This window comes from Triturus cristatus, chromosome 11, assembly GCF_964204655.1.
Source record: "Triturus cristatus chromosome 11, aTriCri1.1, whole genome shotgun sequence".
NCBI classification, from domain to species: domain Eukaryota; kingdom Metazoa; phylum Chordata; class Amphibia; order Caudata; family Salamandridae; genus Triturus; species Triturus cristatus.
Window position 1 is genome coordinate 114,659,799 of NC_140594.1, and position 26,450 is coordinate 114,686,248.

The window sequence follows — 26,450 nt, forward strand, 5'->3', positions numbered from 1 at the left end:
GAAACCAGGTTCAAGGCTCCGTCGGCTCAACATCCTGCGATTCAGGGCAAATCACTTACTCTCCCTGTGCCTTCCAAAAATGAATGTGTCCGTGTGTAATGCAACTGGTGCTCATGTAAAGCGCTCCAATACCTTCGGGTCGAGTTAGCGCTATATAAAATTGCAACAACAAAAAAAAGTCGGCAGCTCTGGCGTTGTAGCACATCATTGCTTGCCAGAGGTATCATGAGCCTTTGTGAGACCGACATCTTGAAAGCACTTCAAGCTCCTTTGCTCTCACAGCCGAGTGCGCCTCAACTCTTCAGTGTCTGCCCCACGAAGCGTTAGCTGGCTGTTAGCAGCGCTAATAAAATGCATAACTGCTGACTCAGGCCTTCTTGTGGGTTTACATTGTGAGATTGACAGCATTATACTTGCATGTGAAATAGCTACATTTTGTGCTTCACAGTTTTGTACGTTATGAATAATGGCGCCACCATGTGACTACTCCCTGTATTACAGGGAAGCCACGTGTGTTGTTTTTGCCAATTCTTGTCATTTTTAGGTGTCGCCTAGACAGCGCACCTGCTGAATCTTGAAGACATTTTGTTTTAAATCAGTGATCTTAGAGACCACCTATTGCTTAAAATGAGTTGGCTTCACTGTCATTTCATTTCATTACTTCATCTGCTGTCATGTGTTGGTCCCTCCCCACGAACATGGACGCATTACTTGTGCCCTTCCACAAGTCCTTTTTAGGGTGCTAGAAATGCTGCCCACACTCTTTTCAAGTCTCTGTACCTCTCACTGGGTATAGGTGCATCAACCAGAGCTTGTCAGCTCATTAGCTTAAAGGAGCTTCATCAAACGTATGAAGGATGGAAGCGCCCTGCCTCCCATCAGCATTTCCAGCACATCTAAAGAAAATTGTTACTATCTTCTGAAGGACAACAATGCTGAAACATGTCTAGAGAAACATAGCACTGGCTGCACCAACAATGGTGAAAACTAAAGACTTTTACTGAAGTAAGTGTTACCATGCACTGCATTTACCATAATGCATCTGAGCGAACGGAGTGCTGGGATGTGAGGAAGTGCGCTCCCTTCCCCCTTTGAGCGGAGGAGATAATGCGCTCTGGTTGACGCGCCTGCGCTCTGTGAGTGGTAGAGAGACCTCAGAAGACTGAGCAGTATTTTCAGCACATCTAAAACAAAATTGTTACTCTCTACTAGAGAAGGACAACAATCCTGAAATGCGTATCAAGAGATACACACCATTGGCTGCACGAAGAATTGTGCATGTTTGAGTAGAATCTCCCCAAAATCTAACCATTGTGTTGAAATTTGTGGAATGTATTATTTGCAAAAAAGCTGCCATTTCATGTCAAGAATTTGTTTTAAACTCCGCAGGATTTGGCAGAAGAAGTAATGTGGCATTGAAGAGCTTGGACCCAACAGTCCACTGTTGCAAACCATTGGACAACCACAAAAAGGACAGTTATGAGAGGTACCTGCCGATCTCCGAGCATGTGCCCGCATCTGTGGCCACTGCGGCTTTCCCGTAGATATGGCTGCTTGTCGCCGGCTTTGAGCGGAGTCCAAAAAACAGCCCCAAAAACAGTGCCACGGCCACCAGGAGCACGGCGAGGATGCCAACTGACACATACCTTTTCTTCATCCTGCTGGGGAGACAGAGTGTGAATTTGTGTGAAACCGGGGCAACAATCTCCTGTATTTGACAATTTATAAAATTGGCGAAAGTTGCTACAAAAATAAAGTTGTCTATTCACAGAAAAAAAAAACACGCACACACACCTCCGTCTCACACTTTTGAATACACCGCAGTACAGATTTAACACACCTTCATTGCAAGCCCCTATCTCACACCCACACACTCTTGAATACACACGCAGTACAGATTTAACACAGCTTCATTGCAAGCCCCAGTCTCACACCCACACACTCTTGAATACACACGCAGTACAGATTTAACACAGCTTCATTGCAAGCCCCTATGTTATGTTAATTAAATTTATACAGCGCACCTATACCCTCAGGTGTCTTGGCGCTACCCGTGCTGCATACTGTGCTATGGACTACTGCTCCTAAAAGAGCCAGGTCTTCAGGTATTTTCTGAACTCAAGAAGGAAGGGAATTTTTCTGAGATATAAAGGAAGGGAGTTCCATTCCTTGATGGTATTATAACTGAAACTCCTCCCGCCCCAGTTCATCTTTTTGATTCGGACCACCAGCATCAGATTGGCATTAGCCGAACGCAGAGGTCTATAAGGGGAGTACCATCTAAAAAGGTCCGCTTAAAATGTTTGCCCTTCTTTGTGCAGTGCCTTGTGGGCGGTGCAGAGTGCCTGAAACGTTATCCGCTGACCGACTGGCAGCCAGTGAAGGTCTCGAATTGCTGATCTAACAGACTGATATTTAGGTATGTCTAGAATCAGTCTTGCGGCAGCGTTTTGTACTGCCTGCAACTTTGAGAGGAGTAGATTGCACATGGATATATAATCCATTGCAGTAATCAAGTTTAAACAAGACTAAAGCGGTTACAACCAGCTTTCTAGAGGATTTTGGAATGAATGTGAGAACTTTTCTTATAGTCTTGATTGTGAAGAAAGAGGAAGACACAACCTTGGAAACTTGAGCTTTAAAGCTAAGTTTCTCATCTATGATAACCCCAAGGTTCCTGGCTTTATCCACAGGGGTATCTCACTCCCTCACCCGTGAATACACACGCAGCACAGATTTAACACAGCTTCATTGCAATCCCCTATCTCACACCCTCACACACTTGAATACACAAGCAGGACAGATTTAACACAGCATAAATGCAAGCCTCTATCTCACACCCACACCCTTGAATTCACACGCAGTACATATTTAACACCGCTTCACTGCAAGCCCCTATCTCACACCCACACACACACACATACACACGCAGTACAGATTTAACACAGCTTCACTGCAAGCCCCTATCTCACACCCACACACACTTGAATACGCACACACTAGAGATTTAACACAGCCTTATTGCAAGCCCCTGTCTCACACCCACACGCATGTGAATACACACGCAGTACAGATTTAACACAGAATCATTGCAAGTACCTGTCTCACACCCACACGCACACACAGTACAGATTTAACACAGCTTCATTGCAAGCCCCTGTCTCACACCCTCACACACTTGAATACACCGCAGTACATATTTAACACAGCTTCATTGCAAGCCTCTATCTCACACCCTCACACACTTGAATACACTGCAGTACATATTTAACACAGCTTCATTGCAAGCCTCTATCTCACACCCTCACACACTTCAATACAAACGCAGTACAGATTTAACACAGCTTCATTGCAAGCCCCTGTCTCACACCCTCACACACTTGAATACACCGCAGTACATATTTAACACAGCTTCATTGCAAGCCTCTATCTCACACCCTCACACACTTGAATACACTGCAGTACATATTTAACACAGCTTCATTGCAAGCCTCTATCTCACACCCTCACACACTTCAATACAAACGCAGTACAGATTTAACACAGCTTCATTGCAAGCCTCTATCTCACACCCTCACACACTTCAATACAAACGCAGTACAGATTTAACACAGCATCATTGCAAGCGCCTGTCTCACACCCACACACACTTGAATACACACGCAGTACAGATTTAACACAGCCTTATTGCAAGCCCCTATCTCACACCCTCACACACTTGAATACACTGCAGTACATATTTAACACAGCTTCATTGCAAACCTCTATCTCACACCCTCACACACTGCAGTACATATTTAACACAGCTTCATTGCAAGCCTCTATCTCACACCCTCACACACTTCAATACAAACGCAGTACAGATTTAACACAGCTTCATTGCAAGCCCCCATCTCACACCCTCACCCGTGAATACACACGCAGTACAGATTTAACACAGCTTCATTGCAAGCCCCTATCTCACACCCTCACACACTTGAATACACACGCAGTACAGATTTAACACAGCTTCATTGCAAGCCCCCATCTCACACCCTCACACACTTGAATACACACGCGGTACAGATTTAACACAGCGTCATTGCAAGTCCCGGTCTCACTCCCTCACCCCAGAATACACACACAGTACATTTAACAGCTTCATTGCTCTTCTAAGGTAAATAATAAAGCCATACATCGCCATTCTTATTCAGCAGCTACCTTACACAAATTACGAACACAGCATAAGACCAGCCGCACACAACAACTCCTATGCGCAAAAAGCTATCCACATTTACCAGAGGGTCCCATGGCATGCTATAAATGTCATTTTCAAGGTAAACTATGACTCTGGGTATTGTACGGGGAAAAGCCCCCCCCCCTCACCCCCCCCCCCCCAACACAGCTGAGTACGAGTTAAAAAGCTTCCTCTGCAATGTAAGGTCGCAACCTAAACATGCAAAGGAAATATGGGATACAATCACCTCCCGGTCTCCGGATATCTGTTTCTTAACAGAAACATAGCTAAATGCCTCCAATCTTCCAGCTATTGCGCCAGCAATCACAGAGAACTACAAACTCATTGAAGTTGATCGAGGCATAAAAACGGGTGGGGGTATTGCCGTAGTTTTTAAAAACACTAGAAATGTAACATGGATCACTACCTTCCTTTCCGACACTATGGAGCTAGGTATGTCTAAAATAAAAGTCTCCGCAAAGGATAGTTGGAATGGAGCCTTAATATATCACCCACCTGGGTCCAAGACCAACTTTAGCCAACAGCTGGTGGAAAGGATAGCCACTTATGTCCTAGCCTCAAAGAAATTCCTTCTCCTTGGTGATTTTAATTTCCACGGGGAAGACCTCGCCAACCTGGAGGTAACGAAACTACTAACGGACCTAGAGACCCTGGGACTCTCCCACAGAATTAGAGGTCCCACTCACACCGCAGGCCACACACTTGACCCACTATTCTCAAACCTTGACTGTGTGGATTGTAAGGCTCCAATACTTCTCACGTGGACAGATCATCATTTAATTCCTTTTGGTGTACAGTCAGCACATCCCCGGTCTAATATCAGGAACAGTAGACAAGCAGGTGACACCTACAGGACATGGCATAAACTTATTGCTGAATCCTTTCAGAAAGTTTTCCATCTGAACCTGCCACAAAATTATTAAATGGTCTCGAAGCGACTGGAGTCTTTATAAACTGCTCTGACAGCGGCATTGAATACAATCGTCCCTCTTAAAACCTGCCGTTCCACCCATCATCGGCCCTCGGCCCCCTGGTGCACACCAGAAATAGAAAAATCTAAATTTAAGAATTTAGAGCGGTGTTGGGGTAAGAGTAAAAGCCCCTGAGACAAGGATGTGTACAGACAAACGCTGACCTGTTACCACCACAACATCAAATTAGCCAGGCATAGCTTTATCATCAATCAAATCGATCCGGCAGGGAACTCTTCCAAAGTCCTTTTTAATATAGTCCATGACTTTATCATGCCTGTGGCATGCTCTCAGTCTCTGCTTGAGTCCAAGAATTTCTGCCACTCGTTGGCCAATTTTTTCCAGGACAAAATCTCCAACATTTATTCAAAACTGCATATCGTCCCTCATCAAGACCCAAAAATTTCTACTTCTAAACCTAAGCAGCCAACAACCACCTCTCACATTTTAGAGAGTTTTGAGCCGCTCACTGAAAGAAATCCATAGCTCCTTGGTATCTGCAAAGTCAGGTTCTCCGTTGGATACCTGTCCACCTAAAACAATGTCCTTGGTGGCCACTCTTTGCACCCCAGGAATCTTAGAGATCTTTAACTGTTCAATCAAAACAGGTACCATTCGGTCAGAATGGAAGATGGCCTGCGTACGTCCCATTCTGAAAAAAATACTTCTTTGGATCATAAATCGCTAGCCAACTATCGACCTATATCCTTATTTCCTCTTTTGGGTAAACAGCTTGAAGGTCTTGTCAATAAGCAACTCAGCTCTTATCTTGAAATTAATCAGATCCTTGACCCTTCCCAATTTGGCTTCCGCCCAGGCCATAGCACCGAGACAGCACTTCTGGCAGTAACTGACTCTCTGCGTCTGTAAGTGGATGCAGGAAACCCAATGATACTTGTATTATTGGACATCTCCTCAGCCTTTGACACCATTTCCCATTTGAGGCTGATGGAAAATCTACAAGAAATTGGCATTCAGGGTCTGGCATTAAAATGGCTCCAACATTTCCTGAATGATCGACATCAAACTGTCATCATGGGTTCTTATTCCCCACGCAAAATAACCCTAAATAAGGGCGTGTCGCAGGGCTCATGTCTGAGTCCCACCTTGTTTAATATCAATAGGGCACCTTTGGCTGGGATTGCAGAGCGCTTTGGCTTCGATATAATCTCTTACGCTGACGATACCCAGCTGATGATTACACCAGGCCAGGACTTGGCAGCGGAAAAAGAACGGTTTTCCTTAGGCATGCTAGCCATCTCAGACTGGATGAATAAGAACTATCTCCAGCTGAATGCAGATAAAACCGAGATCATGCTGTTCGGTTAAGCCCCTGAAATCTGGGCTGATGATTGGTGGCCGCAACGACTGGGCGCCTCCCCTGCGACCAATCAAGCAGTAAAAAATCTGGGGATAAAACTGGACCAAGCCTTAACTATGAGAGATCACGTTCTGGCCACCACTGGCTCATGCTACCACTACCTATGCCTACTGCGCAGAATCTTCCCTTACCTCCCAATCTCCGCCAGGAGAACGCTGGTTAAGGCCATAGTAATAAGCAGACTGGACTATGGCAACGCCCTGTTGGCCAACGTCAGTGAAACACTTATCTCTAAACTTCAGGCTGTTCAAAATACAGCAGCAAGTCTTGTGCTCCACTGCCCTTCTGGCACCTCTTCGGCGCCTCTGCTGAAAGAACTACATTGGCTTCCTGTGAGGAAACGCATATATTTCAAAACTTGCCGCCTCACATATAATGCCTTAAAGGGCGAAGGCCCACTTTACCTTCAGAAAAGATTAAAAGCGAATGCCCCCTGCTGTAATCTAAGATCTGGCTCGAAAGCACGGCTGTGGACCCCACGCATCCATCTATCTAGAAGCAGCGGAAAGGCTTTCTCCCTTCTCGCCCCCGTGTACTAGAAGAAGCTCCCTCTTCACGTACGTTCCTGCCCAAGTTACTGTTAATTCAGGAAACAACTCAAAGCCCATCTATTTTAATAACACCCGCACCGACTCTTGTCTTTAATCAACAAGCAGCGCCGAGATGCCCTGGGGTGATTTGTGCGCTATATCAAGTCGCTCTAACATAACATAACATAACATTGCAAGCCCCTATCTCACAGCCTCCCCAAGAATGCACACAAAGTGCAGATTTAACAGCTTCATTGCCATCCCCTATCTCACTCACACCCACACACACTTGAAAACACACTTAGTACAGATTTCACACTGGTTCATTGCAAGCCCCTATCTCACACCCACACCCACACCTGTGAATACACACGCAGTACAGATTTAACACACCTTCATTGCAAGCCCCTATCTCACACCCACAAACACTTGAATATACCGTCATTCGTGAATACACACGCAGTACAGATTTAACACACCTTCATTGCAAGCCCCTATCTCACACCCACACACACTTGAATACACAAGCAGGACAGATTTAACACAGCTTCATTCAAGCCCCTATCTCACACCCTCACCTGTGAATGCACGTGCAGTACAGATTTAACACAGCTTCATTCAAGCCCCTGTCTCACACCCTCACACACTTGAATACACACACAGTACAGATTTAACACAGCTTCATTGCAAGCCCCCAACTCACACCCTCACACACTTGAATACACAAGCAGGACAGATTTAACACAGCTTCATTCAAGCCCCTATCTCACACCCTCACACACTTGAATACACACACAGTACAGATTTAACACAGCTTCATTGCAAGCCCCTGTCTCACACCCTCACCTGTGAATGCACGTGCAGTACAGATTTAGCACAGCTTCATTCAAGCCCCTGTCTCACACCCTCACCTGTGAATGCACGTGCAGTACAGATTTAACACAGCGTCATTGCAGGCCCTATCACACACACTCACTGCAAACCACTAATCCCTTGACACACGCAAACACAACAGGTTGACACAGAGATTCTGCACAGACATGCAAGGGCTATTATAAAGAACACAGATTCAGCACAGATTTTATTTCAAACTCCTACCACACCTAACAAATTCAGCCCTTACAATAATGGTGCAAACTCTTTTAACACACATAAGCAGAAAGTCCTGTCGTACAGAGAACAATTACTTCACACATAGCCTTGGTGCACACCCCTATCACACAAAACAGATTTAGCATGGTCAACATCAGTGCTAGCTTCTAGCACACCAACAATTGATTTATGTAACACAGTCAACATCAGTGCAAGCTTCTAGCACGCTGAAACAAGATTTATGTAACACAGACGATCATCAGTGCAAGCTTCTAGCCCACCGAATCATGATTTATGTAGCACAGACCGCATCAGTGGAAGCTTCTGGCACAGCAAAACATGATTTACATAACACAGTCAGCATCAGTGCAAGCTTCTAGCACGTTGAAACATGATTTATGTAACACAGACGATCATCAGTGAAAGTTTCTACCACACCAAAACATGATTTATGTAACACAGTCAGCATCAGAGCAAGCTTCTGGCATGCTGAAACAAGATTTAAGTAACAGAAGATCATCAGTGCAAGCTTCTAGGACACCAAAACATGATTTATGTAACACTGTCAGCATCAGTGCAAGCTTCTAGCACGTTGAAACATGATTTATGTAACACAGACGATCATCAGTGAAAGTTTCTACCACACCAAAACATGATTTATGTAACACAGTCAGCATCAGAGCAAGCTTCTGGCATGCTGAAACAAGATTTAAGTAACAGAAGATCATCAGTGCAAGCTTCTAGGACACCAAAACATGATTTATGTAACACTGTCAGCATCAGTGCAAGCTTCTACCACACCAAAACATGATTTATGCAACACAGTCTACATCAGTGCAAGCTTCTAGAACGCCGAAACATGATTTATGTGAAGATGCATGTAGTTTGCCGAGAGGGAGTTCTGGACCCCTCTGTCTCCACCTCACCTGGCTCTGATGATGCATGCAGTGTACAGAGTGGGAGTTCTGGACCCCTCTGTCTCCATCTGACCTGGCTCTGAAGATGCATGCAGTGTACAGAGTGGGAGTTCTGGACCCCTCTGTCTCCATCTGACCTGGCTCTGAAGATACATGCAGTGTACAGAGTGGGAGTTCTGGACCCCTCTGTCTCCATCTGACCTGGCTCTGAAGATGCATGCAGTGTACAGAGTGGGAGTTCTGGACCCCTCGGTCTCCATCTGACCTGGCTCTGAAGATGCATGCAGTTTGCTGAGAGGGAGTTCTGGACCCCTCCATCTCCGTCTCACCTGGCTCTGAAGATGCATGCAGTGTACAGAGAACGAGTTCTGGACCCCTCTGTCTCCATCTCACCTGGCTCTGAAGACGGATGTAGTGTACAGAGTGGGAGTTCTGGATCCCCTCTGTCTCCATCTGACCTGGCTCTGAAGATGCACGCAATGTGCCGAGAGGGAGTTCTGGACCCCTCTGTCTCCGTCTGACCTGGCTCTGAAGATGCATGCAGTGTGTAGAGAGGGAGTTCTGGACCCCTCTGTCTCTACCTGGCTCTGAAGATGTATGCAGAGTGCAAAGAGGGAGCCCTGGACCCCCCTTGAGCTGACGGGTAGAAACATCCCTGTTTTTGCCTCAGCTGGCTTTGAATATATATGCAGCGTGCAGAGATGGAGTTCTGGACCTCTCTGGAGCTGACAGGATGCCTCTATCTCTGACTCACCTGGCTCTGAAGATACATGCAGCCTACAGAGAGGGAGTTCTGGACCCCTCCAGAGCTGGCAGGTAGAGACCCCGCTATCGCTGACACACCTGGCTCTAAAGACGCATGCAGTATGCAAAAATATGTCCTTAACCCCCTCAGGAAGTGGCATGTAGAGATGCCCCTGTCTCCACCTCGCCTGGCTCTGAGCTGCAGAGGGCTTGTGCAATGTGCAGAGAGGGAGTTCTGGAAGCCTCTGCAGCTGGCAGGTACAGCCACATCTCTCCCAGCCTCACCTGGCTCCAACGATGCATGCAGCATGCAGAAAGTTAGTTCTGCACTCCTCTGGAGCCACCAGGTACAGACACACCTCTCCCAGCCTCACCTGGCTCTGAAGATGCATGCAGCATGCAGAGAGTTAGTTCTGGGCTCATCTGGAGCTGCCAGGTACAGGCACACCTCCTAGCCTCACCTGGCTCTGAAGATGCATGCATCATGCAGACAGAGTTCTGGACCCCGCTGCCAGGTACAGGCTCATCTCCCCAGCCTCACCTGGCTCGGAAGATGCATGCAGCATGCAGAGAGTTAGTTCTGGGCTCATCTGGAGCTGCCAGGTACAGGCACACCTCCTAGCCTCACCTGGCTCTGAAGATGCATGCATCATGCAGACAGAGTTCTGGACCCCGCTGCCAGGTACAGGCTCATCTCCCCAGCCTCACCTGGCTCGGAAGATGCATGCAGCATGCACAGAGTTAGTTCTGGACTCCTCTGGAGCTGCCAGGTACAGGCACATCTCCCCAGCCTCGCCTGGCTCTGAAGATGCATGCAGCATGCAGAGAGTTAGTTCTGGGCTCATCTGGAGCTGCCAGGTACAGGCACACACCTCCCAGCCTCACCGGGCTCTGAAGATGCATGCAACATGCAGACAGAGAGTTCAGGACCCCTCTGGAGCTGCCAGGTACAGGCTCATCTCCCCAGCCTCGCCTGGCTCTGAAGATGCATGCAGAGAATTAGTTCTGGACCCCTCTGGAGCTGGCAGGTAGAGGCCCCTTCCTCGGCATCGACTGCATCGGAGCTGTAGAGTGCCTGTTGCGATAAGATATCTGCAGTGTGCAGAGAGGAAGTTCTGGAAGCCTCTGGCAGGCCGAGGCCATAAATGAGTATTGACTGGCCCTGAGAAACGCCATCAGTGCTCGGCACAGTCGCGAGCCGTGGCTTTCCGCCAGGTAAAGTTGGAAAGAGGGATGTAGTTTTCTTCTGTAATAACCTCTCTACTTATTTCTTTGAGAAAATACTTGAAAGCAGGAGCACTCTCGGTGTGAATGCTAAGCAGGCGGGTGCCATGATTACCTCAACCCTACATGGGCGAGACGCTACCCTCATGAACGTAGCTTTTAATTTAGCATGTTTATTTTGGACCGGTTACTCAAAGGTTTGGTGCCTATCCAATGTACAGAGATGTCCATGGTGGGCTCTACTAAAATCATTGCCTTCACTCAATCCTTGCTGAGGTCATCTCAGTGCTGGTGATAAGACAACATCTGCCCTTAATACTCCAAGTCTTAGAATGTTGGGGACAGGCTCTTTCCCCTTGGCATCTACGAATGACCGGATCTGCCCTGCTGTCAAGAATCTAGACCTGGAACCATGAAGATCAAGCAGCTACCCACCACTGCTGACGGACGGATTGCAGCAACCATTGTATCTATGTTGGGTACTTGCTCCTAGTCTAGGGTTTTGTCGAGCATTACATTTGACGGTATCTGTGCCAGTCAGGGTAGCATCCTTGGCATGCCATCCGTGCTGCCTCTTTGGGAAGATGTACCAGTGGCATCTCATTCTCCTTAGTCTTCTTGATATGAAATTCAGCAAATGGTTTGAGAAGTTTCTCGCTGAGCGCTCAAATGACTTTCCGCTGGAGTCTAAGGGGGATATGTACAAGGAAGTGGGAGAGTGAGGCGTTAGCCATCATGGCTTAACGCCTCACTTCAGAGACGCAAGGCTGCACCATATTTACAAGGATAGGGTGAAACCTTGTGTTTCCCCCTGCACTGACACTACACTTAGCAGTGTAGTGCCAACACAGGCACCCTTGCACCATAGTGCAAGGGAGTCTGCGTGCAGGGGAAGATTGTTTATGTGCAGGAAGGTCCCCCTTCCTGAACGTAAACAATCTTTAAATGGTATTTTGTCACTTCTATGTATGCTGCTTAACGCGGCACACATAGAAGTGACAAAATGGCATTTTTAAAAAGATTGTTTATGTGCAAGAAGGTGGACCTTCCTGTACATAAACAATCCAAGGCATTTTGCTTTTCCCATGTGTGCTGCACAAGGCACGAGGAGAGATGATGCATTTCTCTTCGTTTCACCAAGTTAAGACCAGGTTTTCCCTGGTCTTAATTTTGGCACTGCCTCCCATTTACGCTGCCCTTGGCAAATAAGGGGCAGCGTCAAAATGAATTGGTGTTGCGGTGAAAGTAAGCTAAGCATAGCGTGAAAGGGTTCCTTACTTACGAGGCAGCGTTAAGCCACATTAAGTGGCTTAACGCTGCCGTGTAAATAAGGCAAAGGCCCTGCCGCCACCACAATGTCGTCAAAAGTGACATTGTGGTGGCGATAGGGGCTTGTAAATATGCCCTTAGGTTTGTAGAGATGCCAAAATGGCGGAGAGGTAGTTGCAAGTCCAGTACCCAGTGCAAGTCATACTGTGGGATTATCAGAACCCCAGAAGAGAGGTTAATCCAGAGTTCTGACCTCGACTATGTCATCCATAATACTTCCTGGATTTCAAAGATGATCTGAAATGAGTCAGCCATGGCATTCCTCTTACCTCACATAAAGTCACCAACTCAGCAACTTTCTATGTCCCTTGTCCCTTCATGGTCCTCACTTTAAGGGGTCCCAAGAGTTCCATTTCAACCTTACACACTTCAATATTTACCCTTTGCTCCATCCCACACCTCATTCCTAAATCTGGGACATTACTACAACCCTATACAGAAGATACACCTTCCTCAAACGGGCCAGTCATCAATGTGACCAGTTTATCATTCACTGTACTTTTTTTATGCCAAAAAATCATAGATGACTGATCGCTTGACTCAACCCAAAGAGGGGGAATCGAATGCCTCATTCGAGATGCCCCGGTAATCAAACCCCGCCTGCCCATGTCCTCGTTCTGGACTTCTTGTGATCCCTTCGTACTCTCAGGCTTGGCCCTGGACTCTTGGAATACTGGCACGTTTTTCCAGGTCCATGGAACCAGTCAGTACATCAACAACCACTACATTGTCAACGTTCACGTTGTCAGACCACAACACCTTCACTGTATACTTAGTACGTATGTTACCATCACATTCGAACCATTCCACTGTCATTGCCTTTCATTGTCTGCTACTCTAACCCAACCCCTAACCTCAACGAGAAACGAGTAAATCGAGTGGATCGAGCAGGTGACCGCAGACTGATACGTGAGGTCGATTGGAAGACAGGGGCGCAGTGGAGAAACGGGCCATGTCAAAGAGTGGGATAGAAAGAATACGAGGGTGCAGGTGAAGTGAGAAAAGTGCCGTGACCAGGCTCTCGAGCGTCAGTCCTCGGTTGCCTCCTTGAATCACTCGGCTTCGTTCTTTTGCCCGTGCACAGATGCCCTTACCTTTGTTTACTTCTTCTGTCTTCCTGATTTGCTCATTGCTTGTCTTTGCTCTCTCCCTTGTTACCCCCTCATCCGTTGGTTATCCCTCACTTTCCTTCCTCCTCCCTACACACCTCCATCCTTTTCCCCCCTCCACTTTCCCTCCCCTCCCACCCCTTTTTTCCCCCTCCCTTCACCCCAGCCGTTTTCACTTACGCGCATTTTCCTGCACCTCATTGGCTGCCTAGGATTCTTTCACCCCCGGTCGCCTACCACCGCCCGTAGTCACTAGCAACCACTCCGTTGCACGACTTTCCTTTCCTCCTTTTACTGGTCCATTTTAATTGAGTTCCTTCCTGAGATATGTTTCTCTGTTACCCTTAGCACTGCCCCAAGTATGTGTAACCAGTCCTGATGATGGCCTAGATCGTTACAGGCCGAAACGCCGTCGACTTCAACAGCGTTACTTTTGGCGCCCTTTTGGCCATGGGCATTTGCTCTACTGTTCCTTGAAAACCTCCAACATTAATTGTCTGAATGCCCTAAATTCGCCAGATTTAATGTACCATTGTTCTTTCTGTTGCGCCCCTTTTTCACCGCTGTATATACCACTTTATGTGTCACTTGCGCCGTCACAATTTTCACGAGCACTTGTGCACAGTATTTTGTTGGTTACATTGCCAGTAAATGTCACGCAGTGCTTCTTGTGGGACACTCCGAATCCAGCTCCTGGTGGTCGTCGACACCTCCTGGACCACGTGGCTGAAGAGTCAAAACACCCTTGATCACCTGAAATCACCTGACGACTGTGGGCATCCATCTTCCTGGGCCCGGGTCACTGGCAAGTGACATTGAACACTGTCTCCTCTGCTTTCAGGTCTTCTTTCTTCTCAATCGAGCCTTGGATTCCACCGGACACTTCTCCTGTCTTCACAAGCAGCAAGTCTTCTTTGGCTCCCATTGAAAACGACGCCGCAACCAGACACCAAAAGACACCTATGCACCCGGCTTCCCTGGGTGAGGTAACTCCAGTACTACGGTGCTCCTGTGTGTGTTGGCTCTAGAACTACTTACCCTGAAAGTGACTTGCTTGTAGACTCTCTCGAAGTATCCTAAAACTCTAAAATTCCAACCGCGACTTGATCCATTGAAGTCTATTGGGATCCTTGGCTGTGTTCTCACACTGAATGCGTCTCCCGTGGGTCCTTTACTTACCTGCCTTGGGTTGATTAGTGAGGCCCCAGCGCTTCTGAAGGCCCTAGGCCTTGCCCCTTCGCAAGTCGATATTCCCAAGTCTCTTTTTTAGTATATGGTCTGGTACACCCCTAGGGCCCCAGCCATATTTGTGCTTAATTTATTGTGAAACGTTGATTTGTGCATATGTTCCTGACTTCTAATCTTATAAAGAGATTAGTAGAGTGTGTCTAGTAATAAATACATATATATTTAATATATATACACCTGTGTGGTGTTCTTTTATTTAGTGATTCAAGCGATTATAAGGTAAAACAAGCTGCTTTACATTCCTCTAAAGACTTAGCCTGAAGGCTGCTCTCCACAGCTACCACTAGGATAGCTTTCCTTGAAAGGTTGTCTTAAACCTATCTACCATAAGAGTCGAATTGTACTGGTGCAAGGTAGCCACTTTAACTAGTGACCAGCATATACCAGGCCAACTTCTCACAACAAGCAACCAGTTTCACCCTGATTGCAGATCTTCGGTCGGGTCTAGCTTGTTCGGGGCAATCAGGGCGATACTGGTCCTGGGTTGCTTGTGTTGCAGTGCAAAGAGAACCTGGCTTGGCAGCTCGGATGGACTGTTCCTATTGGAGCAAGGTCAAGACTGATTTGCATATGGCTGGGTCTAATCTGAGGAGGCATGGTGGGCAAAGTACGATGGGTTGGAATGCTACTCCAAGTGATTGCCAGGGGTTAGACTTCTTGCAAGCATCTTCCCATCAGCCTTTGGGTGTTTGATGTATCGCCCCAAGTGGTAAGGGTGAGTCCTCATGGGTTCTTGGCTCACTGTGCACTGGATCCAAGCTACACCTAACGGAACAGCCCGAATCTGGGCGACGCCAGCCTTAGAGTGCTTCTGTTCCTGTTCAGGGAGGACAAGGCCTGGCAATTCGGGCTGGACTGTTCTTATTGGCGCAGGGTCAAGACTGATATCGATGTGTCCAAACTGAGGTGGCATAGTGGGCAAAACAACAATGGGTTGGAATGCCAGCCTCAGCAGTTGCCAGTAGGTAGACTTATTGAAAGCATTCCTTCCATCACATTGTTATCAAAATAACACATGATATCACTTCCTGTGATATCACTGTGGGACAAAGGGCATGTGATGTCACGTCCGCCACTCCTGGCTTTATAGCAGCTCTGGCCCCGTCCATTAGCAATTACTCTTTTGCCACTAACAGCTCGCCATGGGCACCATTTCTCATTTTTGGGGGGCAGGCCTTATTTTGTATCATTAGTGCTTGAGTCCGAGTACAGCCCCTGAAAAAAGGAGAAAGTATGGATGAGAAAGAAGCTAAAGAAATGAAATAAAGAGAAAAGAAGTGTGGGCAGGTGGAAGACAGAGGCTTGAGGTGGACTCGGGACTAGGGTTCATTATCACCCCGACATTCGCAGCGCTGGCAGAGGGCTTCCTACAATAATAACTAATGCAACTCTTAATGGAAACACTGTGGTATGAGATCAGCAGCGTGGAGGAATCTGAGGCAGTGCTTAATTTGTTCCACTGTTTGCCTGTGCTCAGCACCGGCCTTTATTTCTTAACAGCAGCCCTAATTTTGATAGTGCACTACATGGTGGAACTCTCTCGCTAACTTTTCTTTTTTTTTTAGCAGCACACATGAGCAACGGTTTGTTTCAACTGAATACACATTATTAAAAACAAATACCAGGTCGCTAAGTACATTCTCACAGCCTGGGAGACCTGGTATTTTCAGTGGGTGACATGGAATCGTTGGAATTGTGACATTAATTGGAGTGTGATGGTTAGTGGGCATCGAGGTCACTGGCATTTGCGAGATCTGTTTTTAGGTCAAGCTTTCGAGACCTCCTGTATGTACTTTAGTATATACTTATATGTGTATGTATTTTGTGGACTCTGGAGATCCGCCCTAGGACTTGTCTGATTCCGCTTAGGGGACTTTTTTTCTGCTCAATTGCCTCCATTTAACGGTCTTAATAGAAAAAGACCAGCAGAGGTCCCAAAGGCGAGACCAATTGCATTGCAAATGCTTGTTGGAATGTGCGACTGCCTTCGTCTGAAATTCCTTGGACCTTGGCCCTTTAATTTTTTTTATACAACTGAAGTCCTGGTTTGATGTTTTCCGTCAGGTGAGAGGTCGTGCCCTTCTGCGCACGGATGTTGCCAGAGCATCGGAAAGTTACTGCCCTCGAAAGTGGTATGAACAGGAACAAACCATTAGATTCGCGTCACGCGGGGGAGGTGTGGAAACCGAGCCTCTTATATGGAGCGCACTTTGAACAAATACGTGACATATTGTGAACGCAGCGGAGCAGTGGTTTCCTGGATGCAGATGCAAGCGTGAGATAGGGTGGACACTTTCAGTAATGCGAGAACAATTGCATTGCAAATGCTTGTTTTCAGAGCTGCTTTTGATTCCCTGGTACGACCTTGCTAGCAACCAGGCCCATTCAGAAGCCTTTTGTTGTATTCTGGCACCCTCTTGTGGCGGGTTGTGTTAGCGTCCAGCATCAGCCTGTAGAACCTAAAATCTAGGTAGGCCAAGTGCTAAAAACTTACAACAGAAATGTCCTAGTAGGAAAAACATGCACTGGTCCGAGGACGCATCTCCTGTTCGCAATTATGAACGTCAGTGTGGTTTTTAACTCTCGGATCTTATTCAGGGAGTTTTGGGATGATTTGCAAGTGTGAGATGTTTTTTTATCAACCCCCTGTGAATTTAGTGTCTTCTGGGTGACGTGGATTTAGTACCTGTGGGTTGTCGTCTGGAGTCGCCCAAACCCTGTGCCACCTTTCGTGATGCACGAAGTGCCAGCTTTCTCAGGGCCCACTAGCCCCATCTGCGCATAATGTTCACCAGTGGCAGCTTCTATCAGCCCCCCTCCCCAAGCCACCTCTTCACGCTGACCACGGGTACCGGTTTCTCATGGTGCATAAGAGGGCCAGATTCTCCCCCTGCCCACAAGTGCCACATTTCCACAATGCTCACTGATGCCAGCTGCTCCCACTGCACCCACGGTGCCATACTGTCCACCAGTAAGAGTGTCTCTCCACTCATGGCAACTTTGCACAATGTGCCCCAGCGCCAGCTCCTCACGCTTTACTCCATGGCCGGCTTGTACACTGACCACCAGAGCCAGTTACTCACACTGACCACAAGAGTGTCACAGAGTCCATCAGGGACAGGTCCAGATACTGCCCTCTACTGCCCTTTTCAAACACTGGCCCTCTCTGCCAGCCCACAGACTGGATGCCCTTATATCAATCAAACAGGATTTATAAGCACAACTAATCACCTGCAAGGGTAATCAGGCGAATCCAGACAAATCCAGACAATGCTAAAAACGCTATTTTTCGGCTCATAACTTGGACTCTAAACATTTCTTCCTGACCCCCCCCCCTTTTGCCTGATTTCTGCCATATTTTACAACTCACTGAAATTTCTGTTGTTGTTTCTCCTTCTTCCTTCCTTAACTTCAGAGAGCCTGCTCTCGTGTCTCTCTGAACTGTAAAGCGCTTTGATACACCCAGGAAATAACAGCATATAATAATAAATCACTGAATAAAAGTGCCAGTGCCCGCTCACCATGCCCACAATACCAGCTGCTTACTCTGCCCACCTGTGCCAGCTCTTTACCCTCAGCACTGGTAAGGGATTCCCTCAGTGCATGCCCGCTTCCCTGAGCGCCTCTGCTGCCTTTCCGCACACGCTGCCAGCAGCCGCGCCAGCCAGGAGCCTGCGCGGAGCATCGCTGCGGGCAAAGTAAAGAGGCCCAGCATCCGTTTCAGGGAGAGTTGAATTCCCTTCCGAATGACAGGGATTTTCAACGTCACATTTAAGGTTTGTTTTTCTTAGGAGTTAAATGACACAGGGCTCAGAGCGTCTGAAGTTAGATGTTTGTCATTGATCTCTAAGCAATACTCGCTGTGCCGTTTACCACTCCAAGTGATTAGTGATTAGGCTTATTGTAAGCATCCTTCCACCAGCTTTGTGTGTCCAAGCGGCCATGGGTATGCCAAGACGTGGGCTCCAGACGTGGGACGTGTTACTGGGCCACGAAAAGTGAGCTACACCCGACGGAGACCCAATCAGGGCGAAGGAGGTCGTGAGCTGCTTGTGTTGCGGTTCAGAGAGGACCTGGCCTGGCCCTTCAGGCGGGGCTGTTTCTATTGGAGCAGGACCAAGACTGATTTGCATATGGCTGGGTCCAAACTGAGGTTGTGTGGTGGGCAAAAGAGCGATGGGCTGGGATGCTACCCTGAGCGATTGTCACGCGTTGCAAGCATCTTCCTGTCATCTTTGGTGTGTTTCAGTTTGTGCAGGAGACTCTAGAAGTGTGATGTCTTTGAGGAGGGGTGGGTCCTTTGCTGTGATTCACTGATAAGGTCCAATCAGGCGGAAACTGATCTGAGGTTGCTGGAGTTCCTGTCTAGAGAGGACTTGGTCTGGTATTTCCTGCGGCTACTGGAGCAGGACCGAGACCAGTGCTTTAAACGGGTGAAAATGAGAAGCGCAGGTACTCACTAAACCTGGTGTAGTGGGGAGGGCAGATTTAAATGCATTGTTTATAGGAGGGCATTAATGCAATCTAATAGCCGTGCAACAGCTGTGAAAGTGGCGGGCTTTTGAAAGTACACTAGTGAAAACTTCCAAGTCTCTTCAGGAGTACTGTATTCTCTCAGATGCCTTAAGACAGTTTTGAGAGAATGGTGGCAAAGTGGAACATATTTCAGCACAATTACCCCCCCCCCCCAAATCTCTAAAAGTAAAACCCCTCGGTGACAGAGGTACTTTCCATTATGAAGGTGAGCTTGGTCTCAAATCAAGGCCAAGTGCGCACCAGTTTTCCTCCACATTTAGGGCCTCATGTAGGTAAATAAAATGTACCGATTCTTAAATACCGAACCGTACCGAATCGGTATTTAAGAATCGGTAAGTTATATGTAGGTAATAATTCGGTAATATTTACCGAATCGGTAACATTCGGTATTCAAGAATCGGAATTTACCGAATCGGTAAATACCGAGGTGGTATTTACCGAATCGGGAAAAGAAAATCACATGACTGGATGAAACAGCCAATCCTGTGCAACCAAACCCCACCCAACCAGGAAGTGGCCACACCCAGGCAGGTGCACACAATCAACAGACTCTTGAGAGGCTTGGAGTGCAGAGGAGAGGCAGGGAGCCAGTGCCTGTTTGTGCAGCTCAAAATCATCATGTCCAGCCAGAGGACACAGAGAGATGGAGGGGAAAGGAGGAGGAAGTTGAAATTCAGCCCCAAGGAACTCCAGGTGCTAGTGGAGGAGGTGGTGAAGCAGCACCAGAAGCTGTTTGGGAGGCAGTCCCTGCAAGTGCCGGAGTCTGAGAAGCGCACTATATGGCTGGGTATCCAGGCGCAGGTCAATGCTGTGGGAGTGACCCACAGGGACATTGAGGTACTCAAAAAGCGCTGGTACGACCGGAGGATTGTGACAAAGAGGAAGATGGGGGAAATCCAGAAGGAGGCCAGCCAGACTGGAGGTGGAATCAACAGGGCACCTGCCCTCACCGAACTGGAGGAGCTGGTGGAGGCCACAATAGAGCACGAGAGCGTCGTGGGGCTTGGAGATGCCGACAGCTCTGCCAGAGCCGCCACCCAACAAGGTAACACGAATGCACAGCAATGTAGCCCCTCCTACCCCTATCCCACATCCCCCATTGTGAAATAAGTATCCCACTCCAGTCCATGTGTTAGTGCAGACAGGCAATGCATTATGGGAGATGTAGTCAGGGAACCCCCAACCATGAAGTGAATAGCACAGGACAACAATGCATGGTACACACATTAGCCAAAAGCAGGCAGAGGACAATGTGAGAGTGTTACATGAATTTATTGTGATGCTTGCAATGCAGCCCTTCAGGTACACTGAGCTGATGTTGCATTTCTGTCCACAGATGTAACATCGCGCAGGACTGCACATGGTACAGGAGAGAGGGCACACCGGCAAGACAGGTCAGCTCTGGCCAGCACGAGTACTGCACAGCCAGCATCACCACCACCACAGCCTGCATCACCACCACCACAGCCTGCATCACCACCACAACAGCCCGCATCACCACTCATGCATGAGTCACCGCCCACATCACCACTTGCAATTGTGATGCCGAGGAGGCGTGCTGCTGGCAGGTTGGCAGCGTTAGAGACCTCATCCGACGACAGCAGGGGCCCGGAGCCAAACACAATGCCCCAGGATGGGAGCCATGCGACTGTGCCCTCCACCTCACAGGGAGCACACACGGGTGCAAGACGGCGCCGCAGGTCGCGGGTTCAGAGTCCACCAGCAGACGGTGACAGCCATGGGGTCTTTGCGGGACTTGAGGGCAACATGCTCAAGCAGCAGCGCCTACAAACAAAGGCAGTCATGTCAGTTCAGCGGCATGTGCGGGGACTGAGAACCACATTCAAAAACATGGACAGGAACATCAGCGCAATGGCGGCGGGGATTACTGACATGGCAGCGGGCCTGCGGGACGTGTCACAGTCCATGAAGCTGTTGTGCAGCAAGTTAGACGCAGATAGAGCTGCAAGGCGCCGGGAACGGCAGAGGGGAGACAGGCACACCAGGGCACTCAACCGCCTGGCAACTGCAACTTCACTACTCTGCCGGCGCTCAGTGAACATGCAGGAGGGCCTGACACACTGCAGCAGCGACGTTACTAGGGGGATGGTGCAGGTCACCAGTGCCCTGGAGGTGCTATTGACCAGTCAGGCGGCCACAAGTGGTGCAGGGGATGCTGCTGAAAGCATCGACACCAGCAGCAGGAGCAGCATAACACCCCCGGTCCCAGAAACACGCAGGAGCAGCAGGCGGCATGGGGCTGGCACCAGTGAGGAGGCTGAATCCGTGCCATCCCACACTGTAGCGCGTGGCCGCAAACATTGATGCTGCTCCGCGTAGCAAAAGACAATTGGGTGACGTAACCCTGGACTTCAAACTTGTCAATACGCAATGTTGCCAGATTGGCATAATCTTGGTTTCGTGGCGTAGTGCCGCATTATTAAACTACGTCATGACATACAACAACTGGCTGTGTCCCCTTACTTACTCAGAAATAGTTGCATGTGATCTCTGCCCGTCTCTCTCTCCCATCTGTTGCTGTTGGCACTCCAGCAGCGTTGTCCTCTGGCTGACCTGAATCATCATCATTGTCCTCAAAATCTGTTAGTTCCACCTCTGTACCTCTCTTTGTGGCAAGGTTGTGCAGCATTGCACAAGTGGCAATGATCTTGCAACAGATGATGGGTGTGTACTGGCGTGCGCCTCCGCTTTTGTGGAGGCAGCGGAACCTGCTTTTCAATAGTCCAAACGTGCGCTCCACCACGTTGCGTGTAGATTTGTGTGCCACGTTATATCGTCTCTCACTCTGGGTTGATGGGTGTAGGTAGGGAGTGAGGATGAATGAACGCACGGCATATGCACTGTCGCCTAGGTGAGTGAAAGTGAACCATCAGTCACATGTCTCAATACACTATGATTTGCAAGTCTCATGGGGCGTCACTGTTACTTACCTAGCAGGTATCCGTCTCCAAATTCTCCAGCAAGCAGTCGTGTGTAGATCCCACTGTTCTGGAAGATGTAGGAGTCGTGGGTGCTCCCAGGAAACTTCGCTACAATATCAGTGATGATGTTCCCTGCATCGCAGATTACCTGCACATTGATGGAGTGGGTGGACTTTCTGTTCCTGTAGATGTGCTCAGTGGCAGCTGGTGGGCAGATTGGGATGTGTGTGCCATCAATACAGCCAATGACATGGGGGAACTGTGCCATGTGATAAAAGTCAGTTTTAGTTTTCTGCAGTTCAGCCTGTGTGTTTGGGAAGCTGATGTAGTGGTGCATTCTCTGCATTATGGCATCCAGGAACTTCCTGAAGAAACGGGACAGGCAACTCTGGGATACACCGCCCACCGCAGCTATCACCCCTGGTAACTGCCAGATGCGAGTAGATGTAGGCTGCAGAGCACCTGCACATGTGGTGGTATGGCATGCGCCCTTCTTGTTGGCTGGTCCAGGAGTGGGTGCAGGTCCCTGATCAGGTCCATGATGGTTTGGGGGTGTAGCCTGTACCTTTCATGTATCTCTGCGTCAGTCTGTTGAAAGAGTGTGATGCGCTGTCTGTAGATGCGTTTCTCCCGTCTCCAAATCCTCAGACCTGCTGCCTGTAGACGTAGGCGCCTTGCAATGACATACAGAGCGGCCATGTTGTCCACGCTGTTGCATTTTGGGATTGCTTATATGCACTGTTGATGCTTACCACCTGCTTTCAATCCGTGTTAATTACCGACTCTTAATTACCGAATTTCATGGATTTCTTAATTACCGAATTTACCTACATGTCTTTTTCAGTTTTACCACTTCATATTTACCACTTCATATTTACCACTTCGTATTTACTGATTCGGTAAATCTGTATTCGGTAAATATAAATCGGTATTTACCGCTTCATATTTACCGAAAACTGGTTTTTGGCCTCCTACATCTCACTTGACTAAATACCGATCGGTAACGGCATATTTACCGAATTTCGGCCGTTACCGACCGGTATTTAGCTACCTACATATGGCCCTTAGTGGGCTGGAAAATGGGCTGCAGTGTGCTAGTGCATCATTGTGCACAACTATGTTTCTGGCAACCTATCCAAGGCAAGTCTGATTGTCACTATATATTTACAATGGCAAGGGTTAAGCGGTTTAAAGACACTCTCTTACAAAGTCCAATGTTGAGTCTTGATGTCTGGTTAGTCATTGGTTGCTAAGTCAGCCCTCTGGAACTGGTGCACACTTTTCTTTCTTTATTGCTCCCCTAAAGAGATCGAATGCCCAAAGTCCATTCGCTCATAATATCCCAAGAAACAGGAGGTTAATGGTCACAATATTTTACACCTTTGCTCTGTTTTGGCTTCTCATCTCGAACCTCTCCTTTTAAAAAATGTGCACACTGTTTTTGTATGGCTTCTAATACTAATGATTAGTGTGCACTCTGGCACTGTCCTATTGGGCAGAAAACAGGAATATCACTTAGGCTGGGCACTGAGGCGATTTGCTCAGAATCACACAATTTAGAAAAGGAGGAGGCCGTGAACACATTTAGGGCCATATGTATCAAAAAAGAGTTTTGCGATTCTCAAATTGCGATCTTTAGCGAATCACAATTAGAGAATCGCAAAATGCAATGTATGTAGGATTTGCTAACATTTTTGCGAATCCTACATATTTCTTATTTGCGAATCGCAAATTGAGATTCGCAATTAAGTACTACCTTCCCATTCATTCCTATGGGCTAGAAGGCCCACATGAATGAATGGGAAGACATTCTCATTTTGCGATTACCAATTAGAGAATCGCAAATTGAGAATGCAATTTCAAGGTTGCAAGGGTGTCAAAAGGACACCCTGTTGCACCTCTGAATTATGTATGTGTGCACATTTTCTGCACATACATGCCCTAAGGGCATGTATGTGCGACATATGGCACTTAAAAAAATCCAAAAAGTGCTTATTTAAAGAAAATCGCAAATTACCACCAACTTGAAGTTTGTGGTAATTTGCAATTCCTTAAGGCCAAATAGCACATTTCCGGTGCTTCCAGAATTGCATTTAAGGAATCGCATTTGCAATTCCTTAATTGCATTTGCAAAATAGAGAATCGCTAATTTAGCAATTCTCTATTTTGCGATGGCCTTTTGGGATGATACATCTCAAAAGGCTTTTTCCCGATCGCAAACGGGCCGATTCTGATAATCGGCCCGTTTGCGAACGGGTTTAAGGCTTGATACATATGGCCCTTAGTCTCATGTATCCACAATGACATCTTTAACCCCTTTCCGTGCTCATGACGAGCTGAGCTCATCATGAGTCACAGTGGAGCTGTGCTCATGACGAGCTGAGCTCGTCATAACTGCCGCGGCCCGCCCACGTGCGATTAATTCCCCGCCTGTGCGGGAGAATTAATCAGTGGGCGGGATCGTGACGAGCTCAGCTCGTCATGAGCACAGCTCCACTGTGCGTCATGACGAGCAGAGCTCGGCCGCGGCCCCCCCGCGCCGCAGTGGAATTACCCCCGCAGGGAAGGGGTTAAACATGAAACTGCATTAACATCCCTCAGCCCCTAATTTATCTGTCCAGATGTCCTTTAATTACTGGTGTGGCAGAACTATCCAATGGACAACCGGGATTTGGTTTTGTTCAAAAGAGGTGAAGGGGTCATAATGCTTCCTTGTTCAGTGACATTATTACTCACCAGGGGCAGAATTCATTCCAAACATAGACAATAGCCCACTAACCTATGCCCCATATTCTGCATGTGAAATGTGATGGTATCTACCTAGGGATGGAAGAGTGTGCTGATGTTCTCACCCACAGAAAGGATGGTCACCCAATAGGAAGCTTTGTAATATGCGATGTTAAATGGAGAGCAGAATACTGTTATATTCCCTAACCTAGGCCTAAGTAGCAAAGTGACCTTTTACCTACATTTGTCCTACCTTGCTCTGCATAATGGTTCTAGCAATGACCTTTTACCCAGTTATGTGCTGAATAAAGGGAGCATCACCTCTGACCTCGGTCCGAGGCCTGCTCTCTCCCCAGCAGCTCCGCAGTGCTCTGCCGCAGAAACTCTCAGCTCACCCAGGCAGGGTTCGAGGCCACCCTGTGCAGAGTGCCCACCTCGCTGGTATTTGTGTTATTACCCTCTTGCTGTGATTGTTGTTCTGTTTCTACACTTGTCCCCTCTCGTTGTGTTGTTGTGACCTTCATTGTAGTTTTTTGCGCCTGTCCCCCATGCTGTGATCATTATTGTAGTCCTTTTTCCCCACTTGGTGCTATTTTGTGTCCTCGCATTCTGCCCAGTTTGTTGAAATTCATTGCTCTGTAAATTGTGCCCTCCGTTTTATTTTGCTTGTGTCTGTTACTTTCCCGCCGCCCCTACCGGCGCCTCTGCTCCCATGACCCCTCCCCCTGTACCGCTCCCGCCTCCCAGCTACACGTCCCTTCCCCCTCCCCTACTTAATGGCAGCCGCGCCGCTATCGCACCAAAGGTGCGCATAAAGCAAGCCCGTCTGCACCCATCCGGGACCCTACCAGCGCCAGGAACCCCGGATCTCGGACCGTCCATCACTATGACTCCCCCGCCCTCCTGGCACTAAATCCCGGAAGACCCAGAGACTGCCAACAGGCCTCACCGCACTCGACCCATGGCCAGTTCTCCTGCCTCCACTGCCGCAGGACCTTTACCGCGACCCAGACCCTCAACACCACCAACGCCAGCACCGACGACACCCTCAGATGCATCCTCCTCAACGTGCGCTCCGTACACAGACACGCCATGGAAATCTGGAACCTACTCGACTCCCTCTCACCAGACATCGCCTTCTTCACAGAGACCTGGACCAGCTCCACCTCCACCCGACATCAACACCACCATCCCGGACAGATACAAGATCCAGAGGAAGGACCACCCCAACCACCTGGGAGGAGGCTTCGCCATCGCCCACAAGCGCGCCCTCCGCTCACCACCTCCAGCAAAACCGTCCTTACTTATAACAGGTTTTATTGGGGCCCCATGGAGGAGATGTTGTAGGAGTCCTCTGTGGTCACATACCAAAAATAGATCACTGGTTAAAGGAACTATAGGCCATCTTTATGCTTTTATAGTAGAGAAAGGAAAGGGTCTTACTTCTTTAAGAGAGACTCGTA

General features: G+C 48.1%; 1 protein-coding gene across 16 annotated transcripts in view; it reads right to left on the reverse strand.

The window, feature by feature from the left end:
• The window catches only part of GGT1 (gamma-glutamyltransferase 1), a 655,664-nt gene that overhangs the window by 109,236 nt on the left and 519,978 nt on the right, over positions 1-26,450 (reverse strand). For 10 of the 16 annotated variants that reach the window (XM_085636048.1, XM_085636056.1, XM_085636047.1 and 7 more), the window contains one exon: positions 1,491-1,661. In XM_085636048.1, the coding sequence (XP_085492174.1) occupies positions 1,491-1,661 (171 nt within the window). The remainder of the gene's footprint in view (positions 1-1,490; positions 1,662-26,450) is intronic. The other 6 variants (XM_085636053.1, XM_085636063.1, XM_085636054.1 and 3 more) reach the window with 1 other exon arrangement.